The sequence below is a fragment of the Cibotium barometz genome, chromosome 62 (genome assembly GCF_041138505.1).
Source record: "Cibotium barometz isolate CiBa-2024 chromosome 62, ASM4113850v1, whole genome shotgun sequence".
In the NCBI taxonomy this organism is placed as follows: Eukaryota; Viridiplantae; Streptophyta; class Polypodiopsida; order Cyatheales; family Cibotiaceae; genus Cibotium; species Cibotium barometz.
Genome location: NC_141107.1, coordinates 28057737 through 28075674, shown reverse-complemented (window position 1 = coordinate 28075674; position 17938 = coordinate 28057737). Strand labels below are relative to the sequence as shown.

General features: G+C 45.0%; 1 protein-coding gene across 3 annotated transcripts in view; it reads right to left on the bottom strand.

Annotated features, from left to right (window-relative positions):
- Nucleotides 1-3783: 3783 nt before the first annotated feature.
- The window catches only part of LOC147604321 (uncharacterized), a 34129-nt gene continuing 19974 nt past the window's right edge, over nucleotides 3784-17938 (bottom strand). For 2 of the 3 annotated variants that reach the window (XM_086795447.1, XM_086795445.1), the window contains exons 2-3: nucleotides 4703-5487; nucleotides 3784-4576 (exon numbers count right to left, since the gene is read on the bottom strand). In XM_086795447.1, coding sequence (XP_086651573.1) covers nucleotides 4137-4576; nucleotides 4703-5444 — 1182 coding nt within the window. In that variant the 5' untranslated portion in view covers nucleotides 5445-5487 and the 3' untranslated portion in view covers nucleotides 3784-4136. The remainder of the gene's footprint in view (nucleotides 4577-4702; nucleotides 5488-17938) is intronic. The other variant, XM_086795446.1, reaches the window with a different exon arrangement.

Below are 17938 nucleotides of genomic sequence, written 5' to 3'. Positions count from 1 at the left end.
TCAGAGGTACACTATTTGGGGCACATCGTATCCAAAGAGGTTGTAAGAATGGATCCTACTAAAATTGAAACCATTCGGAATTAGCCAGAGTTGCAAAATGTACATTAAGTGCATAGCTTTCTTGGGTTGTGTTCATACTATAGGCGATTCATAAGGCATTTCGCCAAGATTGCCTCGCCATTGCATGATCTTACAAAGAAGAAAGCCACCTTCAAATGGACTTCGAATGAGCAAGATGCTTTTGTGCAACTCAAAAATGCTATCATTTGTGGACCCGTGTTGATTGTTCCCGATTTGCAAAAGCCATTCACGGTGGAATGTGATGCATGTGGGAATCGTATAGGAGCTGTCCTAAATCAAGAGGGTCATGTAGTTGCTTATGAAAGCCGACGATTACATGATGTCGAGATCCATATGGAAATTTATGAAAAAGAGCTCTTGGTTGTAATTCATGCCTTAAAAATATGGAAATATTATCATCTTGGGGTTGAATTTGTAGTCAAGACAGATCACCAAAGCTTTAGATATTTTCTATCTCAAACAAAGCTTTCGAAGAAGCAAATGAGAATGGCAAACTTTCTTTCCATGTTTCATTTTCAGATTGTACACACTCCGGGAAAGAAGAATTTGGTGGCAGATGCTTTGTCCAGGAAGCCTTATATGGCTGCAATTTTGGCCTCTCATGGGGACTTATCTACCATGTGTGATTTGTATCATTTGGATGCTGATTTTTCCCATATATGGACTGATTTGATGGCTGGTCACTCGCATGCCTCTTATGTGATCAAAGACGGTTACCTTATGAAGGATAACTGCTTATGTGTGGTGAAGGATATGCATCCAAAGGTTATGGAGGAATGTCACGCTCCACCTTATGCTGGTCATAGAGGTATTTTACCTACGACACGCATGATAGAATGATATTTCTTTTGGCCAAGCATCCGTAAATACATTGAGGCATATGTACGCGCATGTATTATTTGCCAAAAGGTGAAATTTGATAGGCAAAAGTCTCAGAGTTTGCTTCAACCATTGCCTATTCCCTCGTCGCAGCCAATGGGAAAGCATTACTATGGACTTCATTATGGATTTGCTTAGATCGCAGTATGGGAATGATGCTATTTGGACCATAGTTGAAAGGTTTAGCAAGCAAGCTCACTTCTTGCCCGTCAAGAAAACCAGAAAGTACCCAACTTGTTATTATCAACTGTACTCTTCTGCATATACACAGTTTGTACCCGCCTGTTTGTACTCGTCTACACCTATACCAGTTGCACCCACCTATTTGTACCCGCCTGCAGGTATTGTACTTTTTTAGAAATTGTACCCACCTGTTGTCCTTGCACTCGACTGCTGTTGTACTGTACCTACTACTACAAAACTGTACCTGCTCACTGTACATGCATCTGTACCAATAGTACTTGTACTTATTGTACCTTCTGTGCCTGCATCTATACCAGTAGTACATGTACTTACTGTACCTTCTATACATGCATCTCTAACAATAGTACCTAATGTACTTACTATACATGTACCTGCATCTTTGCCAACAGTACCTACTGTACTTACTGTACCTGCATCTATACCAACAAAACCTACTGTACTTATTGTATCGACTGTACTTGCATATGTACCAATAGTACCTGTTATACCTTTTATTTTTTCAGTTGTATTCACTCCATGTTATGGAGAAATCTGGCCTTGAGGCCCGTGAACACTTGTACTAAATAGACACTATGCAACTGTAGTCCTTCTTGAGAGACAATGCTTAAACACATATAAACAAAGACTATGCAGCTCTAGTCCTTCTTGAGAGACAATGCTTAAACACATATAAACAAAGACTATGCAGCTCTAGTCCTTGAGAGACAATGCTCAGACACCCTTCCGAGAACCTAGTACTTAGGGGTGGCTTTTAGACACCCTAGTATCTATATCAATGATGTACGAGGTTCCTTTTTGGGTACCAAACCTTTGAGAGGCTTCAGGTCATGATGTTCTCATGAATGATCTAAGAGCAAACCATCAATATCACACCCTATCATTCTAGCAAAGTTTGGGCCCATTGATGGTAGATGCACTTTTCTAAACAATGGCATACATGCCTTGCCTCCACACACTAGACAACCATAGGTTATTGACGCTTTCTTGTTGCAAATCATCTCAACAACTTGCAAAACAATGGCATGATATGGTATGCCAGAATCACCCATTGGTTTCTCGCACAAGGACTTCATCTAGACCATCTACCATCTTTTGAGTATACAGCTTAGATGCCCACTCCATCTCACTCATTCAATCCAATCTCCTCAACCTATACACCCATACCACATGGTTGGTGCCCTCATAGATAACCCTGAAGATGTAGTTCCATAGTCACTAGTTCTTGAGGGTCACATCAAATGGATTCATCTAGAGACCATGATAGCTACATAATGACAAAGTTGAGTATCATCTCATCATCTCAAAGTGGAGACAGGGAGAGCATAGGCCCATCCAAGGGGAATTCCGTTGACTCTTCAAAGAGGGATTTGGCTCATTGTCCAAGAATATTAATTTCCATGACCAATGTCTCTTGGGATTTTAAGCATAGAGATACACTCCAAGAGAGGAATTCTTATCCCCAAGACATCTCACAATTGAACATCACAAGCTTCTTCCAAATACAAGATGGAAACACTAGACAACAACTCAAGGAGGCACTTCAACCCATGAAGCTCCCTAGTGGGACTAGACACCATACCGCATCAATCCACGGCCCAATTCAGGCCCCTTGAGTAACAGAGACCACACAAGATGCTAACACTACAAGACGACCCGGCCATACGACGTCAATCTATTGCCCAATTCAGTGCCTTGTAGTCAAGGACCAGTACAACACACTCGACAACAACAATACACCAGATCTCAACATCCCTACACACAACTACTTCAGATTGGGGAGATTCTCCAATGACATGACTCCTCCGTAAATAGTGGGATATGGCAAGCCTCTTGGCAATCATAGATTCCCCCATGCTATATATTTTGGATGGATGAGGATGCTACCACCTCCATTTGAGAGGACTTTGTCCGTTGTTCACACTTACATGCACTCTCCTCTATGTTATATATTGGGATTGGTACATATATCTGTATTTCCACTGGTACCCACCACAGAGACTCATTATGATAACAATGACGAGCTGAGACATCCAGCTAGTATATATTTATGTATGAGTCTCTTTAAGATGCTTTTTAAATGGGTCAGAACAACATGGAATTCTTAACCCATCATAGACCATTGGGTCTTTCAAAAATGATCTTACAAATTCCCTCACACGGGTAAGCACATCCGCCTCCTTTTATTTTTTTATAATCTAAGTTGCAAGTCCCATTTCTTGCACTTGGGATACTAACAAATGTGGCACAGTGGCTTGGCTATGACACACCACCTCAACTCTCTCTCTCTCTGTCTCTCTCTCTCGCCACAAAAGTGCACATGCATGTTGGCTGAAGCAATTGAGCACTTGGTATACTAACAAATGTGGCACACTGGCTTGGCTATGACACAACACCTCAGCTCTCTCTCTCTCTCTCTCTCTCTCTCTCTGCCACAAAAGCACACATGCATGTTGGATGAAGCAATTGAGCACTGAAGTCCATGGTTCCATTGTGGAACTTCTCTTCATTGCTACGGGAGATCCAGTCGTTTCGTACTAGGTAGCCTCCCATTCATCCAACAACGAACTTACAACATGGAGATAATAGCAATAAAGTCAACACATCCGTTGGCACGAGAAACAAGTTCAAGACAACTATAAATATTCAAAAGACTCGGCAGGAGCCCAGACCCAAAATTACAACGATAATCCATACATGGTGGAAGCGTTTTGCGGCCGAGGGCAAGCTCCTGGGTTTAATACCTGCCAGTCTACACCTATAATTAAATAATATGTATCCCACCAAAAAAAAGAGATTGCTAGGCTACTTTGCTACTGTGAGGCAGTTTGCTTTAAAAAGAGCTGACAGAAGGCTTACAAACAGAGATATCTGCAAGGAGAGACTACATTCCAGTCGTCATAAATGCTCCAGCAAAATTTTACGCATTCAGCTTTTATGACAAAACCATAACCAAATGAGAGGACTCGGACAAATTAACTATTATTAGATGTGAAAACCCCCAAGCTAGAGATTGTGTGTGTCATCCTCTCCATGGAAGTGATCAATCCCTTGCCAATCTCAATGGTAGCTTCGAGCTTCCTTTCTTCAAGAAGAAACCTCTTCTCTGCCAACCTCACTTTCCTTTCCTCTAACGACAACTTGCGTTCTGCCAAATCAGCTGATTTACTCTTTGAATGTGTGTCTTTTGAAGCCCTTGGTGTAGCACCATTCTCCTCATTTGTATCCACACAGAAAGCTGCCTGTTTGCTACTATCAACGGGAGTTTGTTTTGTGGGATTACAGCGAGTTGTGGAACTTTTCCGCTTCCGACCAGATGAAACAGGCACCTGGTCGTCCACAACAGATGGGCTCTCTTCAAAAACTGCAATCCCATCTTGGATTGGCTCATTACCAAGGTTTGTACCTGCATCCACTGAAAGTCACGACATGAGCAGCAAATGTTATCAGAGGGTCTAGAAATGCTAAAGGCACGGCTGTAATATATATAACAATAGCAACCTCAAATATATATAACCATAGCAACCTCCTGTTTGCAAACCTGAATCTTCATTTGACGAGTCCACTACAATTGATGACAGGTCAATAGGCTTAACAAAACCAAAGCGAGCTGCCATTGCATCATATAGCTCTTTGTCAAAACCTCGAGGAAACCCTTCTTGCTCTCTCTCATCACCCAGCATTGTCCAGTAGCTTCCTTTGCCTGCAGGGGGCTGTTTCTCCCAGTCAAAAATTTTCCTAAAAGTTGGCCAGATCTTTTCCCACTTGTCTTTACATTGTGAAGCTAGTTTAGTACAGCCCTTGGTTTTGCAGAATTCCGCTACCTCGTCCCATCTTTCTGAGGAATACTTGATCTTCTTTCCAGGCTGCTCAATATCAAACCTGTCTGCTTCAGCTTTCTTTGCATCAAAAAGGGCCATCACTTCACCATGTGACCAATGGCAGCGCGAGCGTTGAGCAGTTTTGGAAGGAGCGCCATCAGAAGTCGTCTTATCCTGTGTGCCATTTGATGCACCAGATTCCAGTACAACCTTGGGCAGAATTTCTACTAGAGCACTTGGATTGGCTTCACTTTGTTGATGTTGAAAACTTGAAGCTAATTCGATCTCATTCTGTGCTTTCTGGCTGCTTTGTGAAAGCTTTTGGGCGAAGTTCAAGTCCAGAGGTGGCTCACTTGGACAGTCTGGGAAAACATTGTGAAAATGGCTCAAGTGAAGTGGCTTCCCTGTGGGAGATCCTGAGAGCGGAGGGAAGTTGATAACGGAATGAGGATGACTCATCATGCAGGAGTTGCTGTACCAATGAGGTGTACCCAATCTGCAAAAGCTGCTCCACAACCGAATCTCTCTCTCTCTCTCTCTCTCTCTCTCTCTCTCTCCACAACCGAATCTCTCTCTCTCTCTCTCTCTCTCTCTCTCTCTCTCTCTCTCTCGCTCGCTCGCTCTCTTGCACACTCACACACACGATCATTTTACACCAAAAAGCACCAGACAAGTGTAACGCAAAGAAACCAGCTGACTGGATCAGGTTGAGGACATTACTTGGATAAAAGAGGAACCTAAACTTGTGACTATACACTACTTGAAGGTCTCAGAATTCCTTGGTGCTTTTAAAAATTCCTTGATGAGATCTAGCCTCCGAGGATCGAAAACTGCAAGAGTATGAAGCATGACTCATACTGAATTTCTAGGTGAGAAGTTCCAAATCACTTCACAGAGCACGCAAACAGAGGGCTGAGAAAATGTACATGACCACCTCATTCTTTGCTCATTGGGTCCTAATCATCCCCCGTTCCTCTTTCTGACTATTTGGTTTTCTCATACGGGTCACAAAATGCTGGCAGCTGCTGCAAGATGCCCTTAAATAGGGAAGAAGGTAAAAACATGTCCACTAGCTTTACCCTGTGAAATACTCTGCAAGATGGTGCTGTGTTGGCCCTACAAGCTGCATTGAACACTTAGTGGGAAGAATATTTTTGTTGCATCACCTGTATTTATCTACGTGCTTCAAGTTCAAGGTTATGCCTTTTGGTTTGACCAATGTACCAACCACTTTTGTGGCGCTAATAAACAATTTTTTGAGGCCCTATTTAGGGAAGTTTGTTAGTCTATTTAGATGTTCAACTAATTTTAGAGATCTAAGGAGTACATTGAACAACTAAGAAACATGTGTCAACTTGCAATTGCTCAAAGATCATTCACTTTTTGTGAAGGAGTCCAAATGTGACTTCTTTGTGAAGAAAGTGTAGTATCTTGGACATAATATATCCTAGGAAGAGAAGATTGAACTTACTTTGCCATGGCCACACTCCAAGAATGTTCAACAACTGAAAACATTTCTTGGTTTGTTAGGATTCTATCGTAGATTTATTAAGGATTATGTAACGTCCCAACTATGAATCAGCTTAAGAAGCTTAAGCTAATTATAGCTACAACCTTTGAGCTGAAAATAGTGCTTATGAACTAAAGCTATTAGAAGGACGTAGAGTATATGCTAAGAGTTAAGAGCTTGATACTAATAACATAGTTAGGATGGATCATAGCATAGAGAGAGCATTATTAAAAAAATGAGATTGACACTAATGATAGTAATTACGAGATAAGAGCCCATAATGCAACACGAGTTTGATTAGCACAATCTTCATTACGTTTAGTCATGATTTGTGCCTCTTATTTAGGGGTCGTCTTCCTAAGTAGGCCCCGCAAGAGCACCTATTGGGTCTGCGCCGTGCCTCCGCCATGTGCCTCAACATCGACTCAACCATTTCTCCCATTGGCTCCTCCTCCCTACCGACCCTCTGGACAACGCTTGCATTGCTTCATTCTCTGGCATGAGGGCTCCCCTCCTTATTCTCAGCTTGGTTGAAGACCTACCCTTGATCACCTTGGAGGTTTGGTCCCCATGGGAGCCTCACCCACTCACAACAATTTTTTGATGGCACTCCCCCACTCCCCTTCAGAGAGCCCGCATCATAGGCCTCCAAGGAAGAAGTGGCACATAGATCCCCTCCTCTTGAGGTCATGGGCATCGCATCCTCACGCTCATGGATTTGGGAGAACAAACCCTTGGTGTTGCATGTCCAATGGGACCCAACAGGTGAAGGTGGCACGACCGCACCACCTCTCCCGACGACCACCCCATCCCCTTCTTTGAGTACTCGGCCAGATTGGGATGTTAGATCTTTCTGACACAAATTGACGGCACCCCCAATGGCAAGCTCAGAGGATCTCAACCACCTCCCTAGATGATTTCTCGGAACGCCTCTGCGTAGTTTCAACCCCTAAGAGGTTTCATATTTTTTATGGTTGTTGGCTGCCCGGAGCCCTGCGATGGGCATGTAAGATCCACCAGATCTCTCTAAACACAAACAACCAGATTAGTACCAAATAGAAGGGATGCAAGCTAGCTCACCTCCCAACCGTACATTCACGTCCACAAACCACCCTCGAGCCAGAGGCCATCTGTGATATCCGTCGAATCCAATCTCCTGACAGTAATCCTAGTCCATCACAGACCACAGAGTGAATAACCCTCTGTGAACAATAATAACCCAAGTCTCACTTATATAGTGGCTACTGCTGCTATAAATAATTGTCCGGTCATAAATAGCTAGTATACTTGGTATTATTAACCATGAGCCTTAGCCGCTTGTATCAGCCTACTTTCCCTAATCCCAGAGCTCCCCTAACCCTACCGGATTGGGCCACTAATCCCAAGGACTAGCATTAGGTACGTAACATACTTCCCCTCTTAAGACATTTCCACTCTTGGAAATAAAGCAAGGGGAACATAGCCACCTCAAACATCTACCTAAGAAATCAGGTTTCATACCTGTCTTAACGAAACCACATAGCTAGGTATCCAAGAATCAGCTCAGCTCAAGCTACTTCCAGACTATCACCGTGGAAACAAGACAAAGCCAGAACCTACTCAAGCTCTTGAGGAACACATCAATCCCTAATCCCCCAACTCCTCACGAAGTTCGAAAACCTAAAATCACCGAGACAATTGTCTGCTAGCTACAACATAATACCATGTACCTAGGGAATAACTTCCCAACCTTCCCCGTTTGTAACCTCTCAAAACTCTTGGGTACTCTCAAACAACCCAGCATTCCAGCGGGTAACTCCCTCGGTGAATGCCCCCTATCAGAATATAACTGTGCTCTATCTTGAGCACTCATGATAGCATCCGATGCACCGACTAGCTATCCTCTCAGAAAACTCTAGCCGCATCAATGCAAATACCCTTAAGTCCCATAGTTACTGAAGATACTTTTGAAAACAGCACATCAACATACTCAGACTATAATCAGTATCCGAATGCTAGTACAACATAGACAAAGCCGACCATAGGGATGTACCTCTCCCAATCAAATGGTCACTTTGAGACGTATGCATAAAGCATATCCTGCATGTTAGAATTAGTGCATCTCAGTGTATTTATGGGATCTACCCATTTTGGGTATTTTATTCATTTACTCCTATTTTAGGGAGTCGTGGAACTGTCGGTCAACTCCTACACTGCACTATAAAAGGAGGCCTCCCATTGTGCACTTCATCATTCAGTCCTTGCACATTGTTCGACATCTCTTGCTGGCTATTGCCATTGTAAAGCTGTTTGCTATTATAAAAGGTGATCTTGTCCACAAGCTCTCTCTACTCTTTCTCTTGTTCAGTTTATGCTTCCACCTGTGCATTCTCCAACATATTTCTGCAATCTGCTCACCGTTTTCATCATCTGTGCCTTGCGTTTTCTTCCATAGCTTCTCCCGGCTGCTGATCAGTGATAACAGTTGCTGCGTTTTCTGTATATCCTGCTGCGTTTTCTGGTCCAGCCACCCCCTTGCTGTCGGCCAGCCCTTTCTGGCTGCATTTTGTTCTACAAAAGCAAGTTGAGGAGTTGTGGCTGCGTTTTCTGCTCCGACATCAGTTGGTGGTGAGTTTCTTGCATGTGGTGTTGCCAGACAACATCTCCTTCCTCCACGAGTCTCTGCCCTTCTGGTAGGAGGTTCCTGGTGGTCCTAGGACTGTTTTGCTGCTGTCCAGCCTCTTTCTCTCTTAGATTTGAGAGGGGGCTGATTGGTTCCGGAGCCTCGCTTCGTTGGAAAGCACTTGAGAGGAGTTTTGGAGTGCTGAGATTTGTGTTCTTTGTTGCTGTGGATATGGCTTCCCTTGTACGAACAAGGATAACAAGTTGAACGGACCCAACTATGCTCATTGGAAGCTGCAAATGCGGATCTGGGTTATCCACAAGGGTTTGTGGGATATTGTTCAGGGCAATGACCCTCGTGATTGTTCCTGGTACGAGACTCGAATCCTGCAAACAAACGAACAAACAAACAACAAGGGGGTGCAGGCCTGACTCACCTCCCAACCATGACAGCCGTGGGCAAGCCCACAGTCTTGGCTGTCCCCACCGAGCCACGAGCTGAGCTAACTAGGTTGACGTACCGACCAATCTCCTCTTCGCGACGTCCCATACCGCCACGAAGCTACCCTCGCGGGCCTCGAGATTGCTTCCGGCCTCGGCTGCATAAAGCAGGTGCACGTCTGCACTAGATCCAGGCTCCAAGACCATAGAGCTCTCACAAACTCGCGAGACTCTCTATATCTCAATAACTAACCTTGGCCACCCTTTTATACGCTCTTGGCCGGTCATCGGGCGTCCATACTTGGACGCCCGCCCGTCCATACTTGGGTGCCCGCCCGTTAGTCTATCCCTAACTCAGCTCGTCAATCAGCCTGCCTAGCTCCAAGCTTCCCCAAACCTCGAAGCTAGCCTTGCGTGCATGTAGCACACGGTAGATACACACTATGCACATGACATACTCCCCTTCCTCTAAGAGCTCACTCCTGAGCTCACTAAAAAGCCAAGGTAATCTCTCTGATGAAGAGTAGTCAATGTCTCCCATGTAAGTCTACTGACATGAAATATAGGATGAACTTTCACATGAGAAGGCAAATCCAATTCATATGCAACTAAACCAATCCTTCGGGTAATACGAAATAGTCCACAATATCTAGGGGATAATTTCGGAGATCGACCTGTCTGTAAAGTCTCGGAATCTTTCGGAACTCGCAAATACACCATCGTTCTTTCAGAGAACTCTCTGGGTGAACGATGTCTATTAGAATAAAATCTGTCTCGATCTTGAGCACTTCTAATAGATTCCTTCGCAACTTGTAACATTTCCTGCATATCTTGCAAAAAATTACGTGCTACATCATGCTTAAGTCCTGAGAATCCTACTGTAACAGGTGATCTAGGTTGAAAACCATACATAAGCATGAAAGGACTAAAACCTGTACTCGTATGCTTAGTACTGTTATATGCAAATTCTAACATAGGAAGATAATCCTCCCATGAACTCTGTCTTTTGGATACATATGCTCGAAGCATATCCTCCAAAATCTGATTCACTCTTTCAGTCTGGCCATCAGATTGAGGATGATCAGAGGAACTCAAATTCAAAGTTGTTTCCAACTTCTCAAAAACAAGTTTCCAAAAATCACTCGTAAACTTAGAGTCCCTATCACTGACTATGTCCTGCGCGGTAACCCGTACAATCTAAACAATTGCTCGATAAACTACCGTGCTAATTGCGTAGCTGTAATAGTCTTTCGGGTTGGTAAAAATCTAGCCATTTTTGTCAAGCGATCTACCACAACCCAAATAGAATCGTGGCCTTGATGTGTTCTTGGCAATCCGGTAATAAAATCCATGGAAATACTTTCCCATTTATTACCTGGGATTTGCAAAGGATGCAACAACCCAACCTGTCTAAAGCGTTCAGCTTTATTTGCCTGACAAATTTGACACTTGAGAACATAATCTTCTACATACCCTTTCATCTTTGGCCAATAAAAAGTGTGTTTCACTAACGATAGTGTCCTGTGTACCCCAGGGTGTCCAGCAAAAGGGACGTCGTGACACTCCTTAAGAATCTTGGACCTAATGTCCAGGATATGTGGTACACAAATTTTGTCATTACGGAATAGTAAACCATTCTGAATCATCCACTGGCCTCCTGCAGCCTGAATGGTAGACTGCTCAGTCATTGAGTCTTGGTCAATCAATAAGCTCCCGTCCTGTATATTCTGCCAAAATGGACCAAAATAACTATCAGTCCTGCAAAGCCCTCTCAATGACTGAAATAAGTCAGTAGAAATCTCGGTGAACGACAAAGAATTCATCTCTCTAATTCGGCTAAGTGCATCTGCAATACTATTCATGGACCCTTTCCGATAACGGATCTCAAAATCAAAATCTTGCATTAACTCCGCCCAACGAGCTTTCCTTCCTCTCAAATCATCCGCATCACACATACTTGATTGACTGATGATCAGTCAATACCACAAACTTGGAGCCATATAAATAATGTCTCCAGACCTTGAGAGCATGAATCACAGCATAAAGCTCTTTCTCAAGGATTGGCCAACGAGATTGAGTATCGTCTAGCTTTTTACTTTCAAAAGCAACCGGTCTACCATCTTGAAATAAAGCAGCCCTGATAGCATAGTCACTGGCATCAGTTTCAAGAACAAAAGACCGACTAGGATCGGGTAATGCTAAGATAGGTGCTTCCTTGACTTTATCTTTCAAAAGTCTGAAGGTCATATCCAAATCGTTATTCCAAGTGATAGGCTGATTTGACTTTCATCCACGACCTTTCAATAAGTCGATCATCGGTAGTGTGAGCTGAGAGTACTCCCGCATAGATTTCCGAAGAAAAACTACAAAACCGAGAAAAGAACGAAGTTGTTTCACTGTTCACGGTATAGGCCAGTCCAGAACCTTCTGAGCTCGGTCATAGTCAATGCTCAATCCATCTCGAGTGATCTTGTGTCCCAAGTAAATGATGTCGGTCATAAAGAACTCACATTTACTTAACTTAGCATATAGTCGATTCTGTCTTAAAATAGATAAGACAATCGTGAGGTGTCCAACATGATCCTCAACAATACGACTATATATCAAAATATCATCCAGGAACACCACCATAAATTTTCCCAAATGTTCACGAAAAGATCGTTCGAACGTGACTAGAGCATTGGTTAACCCAAAAGGTAATACGAGAAACTCGTAATGGCCATACCTAGTCCAAAAGGCGGTTCTTTCGACATGCCTTTCATGAATACGTATCTGGTGATAGCCAGTACGTAAATCTATCTTCGTGAAATATTTCGCTCCTGCTAACCGGTCAATCAAGTCATCTGATCTAGGGAGAGGATAACGGTTCTTAATGGTCAGCTTATGCAATCTCTTGTAATCTATCCACATTCTCCAAGTATTGTCCTCCTTTCTCCTAAGCAACACAGGTGCACCCCAAGGTGATTTACTTGGACGGATCTGACCCATCCTCAAATAATCTTCGAGTTGTTTAGCCAACTCGTCTTCCTCAGCTTGGCTCATCCTGTAAGGTGGAATACTGACAAGATGAGCACTAGGGATCAAGTCAATACGATGATCTACTACCCGTTCAGGTGGTAAACCCGATGGCAGTTCCTTAGGAAATACGTCTTGAAACGAATCAAGTATCTTCTGTAATTCTTTACTTTCAAACACACTTAATTCATTTACATCCAAGGAAGGGATGAGAAAGGAAGAAAGTGGAATCAATACACAATGGAAAGCGGTATACAAAGAAGAATCCATTATATTTCCAAAATCAATTGTATTTACAAGAGGTCCCTGAGAGGGATGAATACAATCACCTAAAATACTATACTAGGTGTCCCTATGCTGAAAAGAAAAAATATGACTAGACCAATCTATTTGGACTTGAAGAGTCTTAAACCACTCAATCCCTAATAACAAGTCTACATTTTCTAGGTGCATAACATAGCATTCCAGAGTATCTTTGTAGTCTTGAATCTGGATTGGAAGCATCTCCACCTTTCGATCCCATACTTGTCTTCCCGTAGGTAGGCGTACCTCATAGGTATGATCGCTGGGTGTCGTATCAAGACTCAATTTCTGCACAAGTTTGTAGTTAACAAAGTTGTGTGAACTGCCAGGGTCTAGAAGAATGTGAATCTTATGGCCATTCACTTCTCCATAAACTCGGAGAAGATCATGCGAACCAAATACTTTAGAATTGAACAGACAATTAGAACAAGTACTAGGACGAGAAAGTACAGTAATTGACGTACCTGTCAAAGACAACTGATTAGCTGCCTTTGGCTTGGGTCTTGCATTTGTCTTGGCGCCCTTTTGCTTTGGGCACTCATTACGCATGTGTCCTTTTTCTTCGCAGATAAAACAACGTCCTTCCTTCTTGAGCTTTAAAGCCCTAAGGAGTCGTTTCTTCTTCCCTGGTGTCGAACTGGAATTCTTCGAAGGTTGGTCCGAAGACTTTCCTTCAGTCGTGTTAGCCATAGGTGCGGAGAACTTTCTTTTATGCTTGTTCCCCTGCTCGGTAACGGGTTTCGACTTGGAAGAGACCATTGTATCATCATAGATACGAGTTGAATGAATGGCTTCGTCCAATGTTTTGCATTTGCTACTTTTAACCTGTAAACGGTATGAGTCTGGTAAACCAGCTACGAAGAACCCCAAAAGAGTAGTGGGATCCATCTTTGTAGCTTTCATCTGCAAGTCCCTAAACTTCTGGAGGTAGACCTCATAAGTGAGGTGCTGCGAGGTCATGGTCAAAGCTGAAAACCGGGCAACATCATAATCATCCTCTTTCTTAAGGAATTCCTTCTTGAAGACGTCTTCGAATTGTGCCCAAGTCGTTGGCTTAGGGTTCAGTTCCTTCCACCAAAGCAAAGCTTTGCCGGACAGGAAACCTACTGCTAACTGAATCTTTTTTCCATCATCATATGGATGAAACTGAAAGTGAACTTGCCACTTATGTAGCCAAGTGTCCACAATCTCCTTGGTGCGCTGCTTTTGCTCGCCCACGAACGGTTCCGAAGTAATGTTGGGGCCTAAAGCAGAGACCAAGGTATCGATACCCGATAGAGTAGAGAGGGTAGTGGTCAATAGAGCGATGGAGTTTTGCAAAGCTTGCATCTAGGCTGCGATTTGTGCCTAACGTTCCGACGCGAAAGCTTCGAGAGCTACTTTGAACTCTTGGAAATCTGATTTTGACACATAATCGTCAAAAAGATCGGCATCGGTATCTTCCATAGCCGGCAAGCCTTCGCGTTCAACAAGGGGCTCCAACTCTGATTCTTGGGTCGACATTGTGAAGAGGGTAAGGAGAGAAAATTCGATCTTTGCACAATAAAAGTGCAAGGGAACTTGAGAGCTTGAGAGCTTGAAAACTTGAGAGATGTGCGACAAGAAGCCCACTTAAGGGGATTTATAAAGGTAGCCCCAAAAGCTTCTTGAGCTTTTGCTTTTGTGTTTTTTTTTAAAATATATATATGCTATTTTCTTTAAAAAAAATAAAACACCTTGAAACCTTGGAGGAGGGGTTTTAAAACTTTTTATAAAAAATTTTAAACTTTAAAAAAAACGAAAGCCCAAAAAAGACGAGTGCTTTCTTTGTTTTTTTTTTTCCGCTTCCCTCCTGGATTAGAGCCGCCGGCTGCCTGCAGGCGTCACACGTGCAGTTGTCGCCTCACGTACTGCCGACGCCGCCTCACCTACGCCAGCTCGCCTACGTAGGCCTAGCCACAAGGCGGCGTAGGCTGCCGGCCTGGCCTGGGCGCCTGCCCGCCTGGCCTAGGCGCCTACATGGGCCTGGCCTGCGAAGCGCTGCGTAGGCTTGGCTGCCTGGCCGCCTGGCTACGTAAGCTTATGCGCCCACCTGCAGGGTCACCTACAGAGGCCTGGCCGGCTGCCAGCCTCCGATATTCGCGGGCTGCGTGCCAGGATGGAGCCAGTGTTTTAGACCTCCCCTGTCATGTGCACAGTGTGTATCTACCGTGTGCTATACGCACGCAAGACTAGCTTCGAGGTTTGGGGAAGCTTGGAGCTAGGTAGGCTGATTGACGAGCTGAGTTAGGGATAGACTAACGGGCGGGCACCCAAGTATGGACGGGCGGGCGCCCAAGTGTGGACGCCGATGACCGGCCAAGAGCCTATAAAAGGGTGGCCAAGGTTAGTTATTGAGATATAGAGTCTCTCGCGAGTTTGTGAGAGCTCTATGGTCTTGGAGCCTGGATCTAGTGCAGACGTGCACCTACTTTATGCAGCCGAGGCCGGCAGCAATCTCGAGGCCCGTGAGGGTAGCTTCCTGTCAGAATACGCAGCGGAGATGATGACCAGATCTGGGAACACGAGCAAAAAACGCATGCAGAAAAACAGCACAAGAGAGAGAGAGAGAGAGATGTAGGCGTGTAACTCTGCTCTGATATACACAAGAAAATCCCGATATGATACAAGTGTGGTATGGGGGCTGGGGGCCTATTTATATGCCCCCAGATGGGCAGTCGGCCTGCTGAAAAAGCCTCCACGACTGTAGCATCAGTCGGCCAGCACTGAATGAAGCCCACGACTGTATATGCCCAGTCGGCCAGCAGTACAGAGGTCCACAGAACTCTAGCAAGATGTCATCAGCAACGATCTGTTCACGAACAAAGTGCCTCTGGATGACCATGGGTTCCTCCAATGGAAGCCCAAACCTGCTATGCAGCCTCTGCATCCTCACCACCTCACAAACAGCATCACAAACAGCTCGGTACTCTGCCTCTGTTCTCGACAAGGCAAAAGATGATTGTCTCCAACTGCTCCGTAAAACTGCTCCTGGGCCTGAAGTAGAGCTCCTCGTGTCCGAATCTCCTCCCCAAACCGAGTCACTCCAACCGTGGAGTCGGACTCCATCCAACAATCCCCCTCCTGTGTACAAGAGTCCATGATGCTTCGCATGCCGCAGAAACCATAGGAAACACAATCCTGACTCCCAAAGAGTCATCTGCAACCATGAGCTCAACCGCTTCATCAGGAAGCTACCGTCCAATCTGGTGTCCATCAACCAGATCAATGAACCATACAGCTCCTGAGTCAAAAAGGCATCACACTGCTCACAAGGATCAACACCTGTTACGGTGCAAAAACAAGTCCTGGAAACCTGATGAAGACCATGCAAGGCCTTCTGAAACCTGTCAACCACCCCCTCTGAAACCGGAACCACAAAGCCTGGAGAAACCACCTCCTTCTACACCCGCCACCTGCCTAGCTTTCCGAAAGGTCTCCGTGGGAAGAACATCCTCATCTACTGGAGGTTCTTTGTCCCGAATACTACGAGACATCGGAGAATAAGTGACCTGTTCAGCTTCCTCTGACTGACGAACACAAGAACTACCAACATCAGTACTGGAAAGTTCCTGCCAACTGCTGCCATCTACTGGCAAGCTATCCACCACCTGGTCTCGGAAAGCCCGCACCTGCACAGCGTATCCACACTTATGTGGCCATTACCAGACTGCCACACATCACAAACCTGAGGACCTGGGAGAGAGAGTGCTGAAAGCTTGTAGACTTCATTCTCCACTCCGCCTTCCCAAACCACTTGGCTTGTTGCTTTGTCCCGGAGAGAAACAAAATGCTCATCAAACTCCACCCGTACGCCAGTCTTGCAAACCTGATGCACTGACAACAGATGAAAACCAAGTGCCGGAACATACAACACCTCGGAGGAATGCTTCCCCCCTCTGCCATCGAGAACTATCTCCATCCTGCCCTCACTGTGAACTGGGATAGTGGATGTATCACCAGTAAGAATATGACCAGAAAGCCTGCAGAGATCCTGTAAACCGGAACGGGAAGGAGTCATGTGCCTGGAAGCACCACTATCGAGAATCCACTCCCGAGTATCCGTTGCGGAGAGTCCTCCAATCTCCTCCCTGCCTGAAGAAAATAAAACATCGGTGTCCATCACCTCCAGGTGCACAAAAGCCGGAGTCTTCATGATTGCTGCTGAGGAATCTTCACCCTTCTCGGTCTTCCGCTTGGGACACTACCTCGCCACAATCATTGCAGGTCCTCTCTGCCTTCAGTTTCTCGCAGTCAGCGTCGGACTTCTTCTCAGAAGACTTCTCCGATGAAGCCTTCTCTTTGCCCGTGTTACAGCCTTTCGACCGTTGGCCAGTTAAGGCCTCCGAACCTCCACCCTGAGGAGGGTTCGTGAATCGTTCCTCCTGGTCCAGGACCATGGGCACAAGCTCCTCCCACGTGATGGTGCTGAGCCTGCCACTGGTAATCAAAGACGAGTAATATGTTGAGTACGAAGAGGGCAAATGTGACAGTAATGTGATGGCCATGTCCTCTGACGATATCTCCTTCCCAGCTTGAAGAACTTCCTACTGAAGAGCCTGCAGCTTGTTAATATGCTCCCGCATCGTCGACGACTTTGCAGGGTTCATAACCCGCAACTGTACTTCCAAGGAAATCCTCTTCATGGGCGATACCCTGTTGTAAAGTGAGGCCAAATGCTGCCATATACCTCGGGCTAGCATCATATGCTTTACATGGTTGATTACCTGTGGTGTGCAATTGAGAAAGATAAACGAACGGACCCTGGCGTTGACACGATCCCACGTGTGTCTGAGCCTCCCGGTCCTTTCGGGTTGACGGTAACTCCCCTTCCTCTACTTCCGGCCGTGGAACACCAACAACGACGAAATCAGCGAGGTCGTAAGACTCCAGAACAGATTCCATCATAACCTTCCATATGCCATAGTTGCTCCCGTCCAACTGACGGTCCACCGGGAGCATGGGGAGTGTCGGGACTCGGGATCTTCACATGTCTCTCGGCCATCTCAAACAGATCTGCCATTGCGGGGATGTACTCTGAAAAGGGTGGGTGGGTGGGAACAAAGAA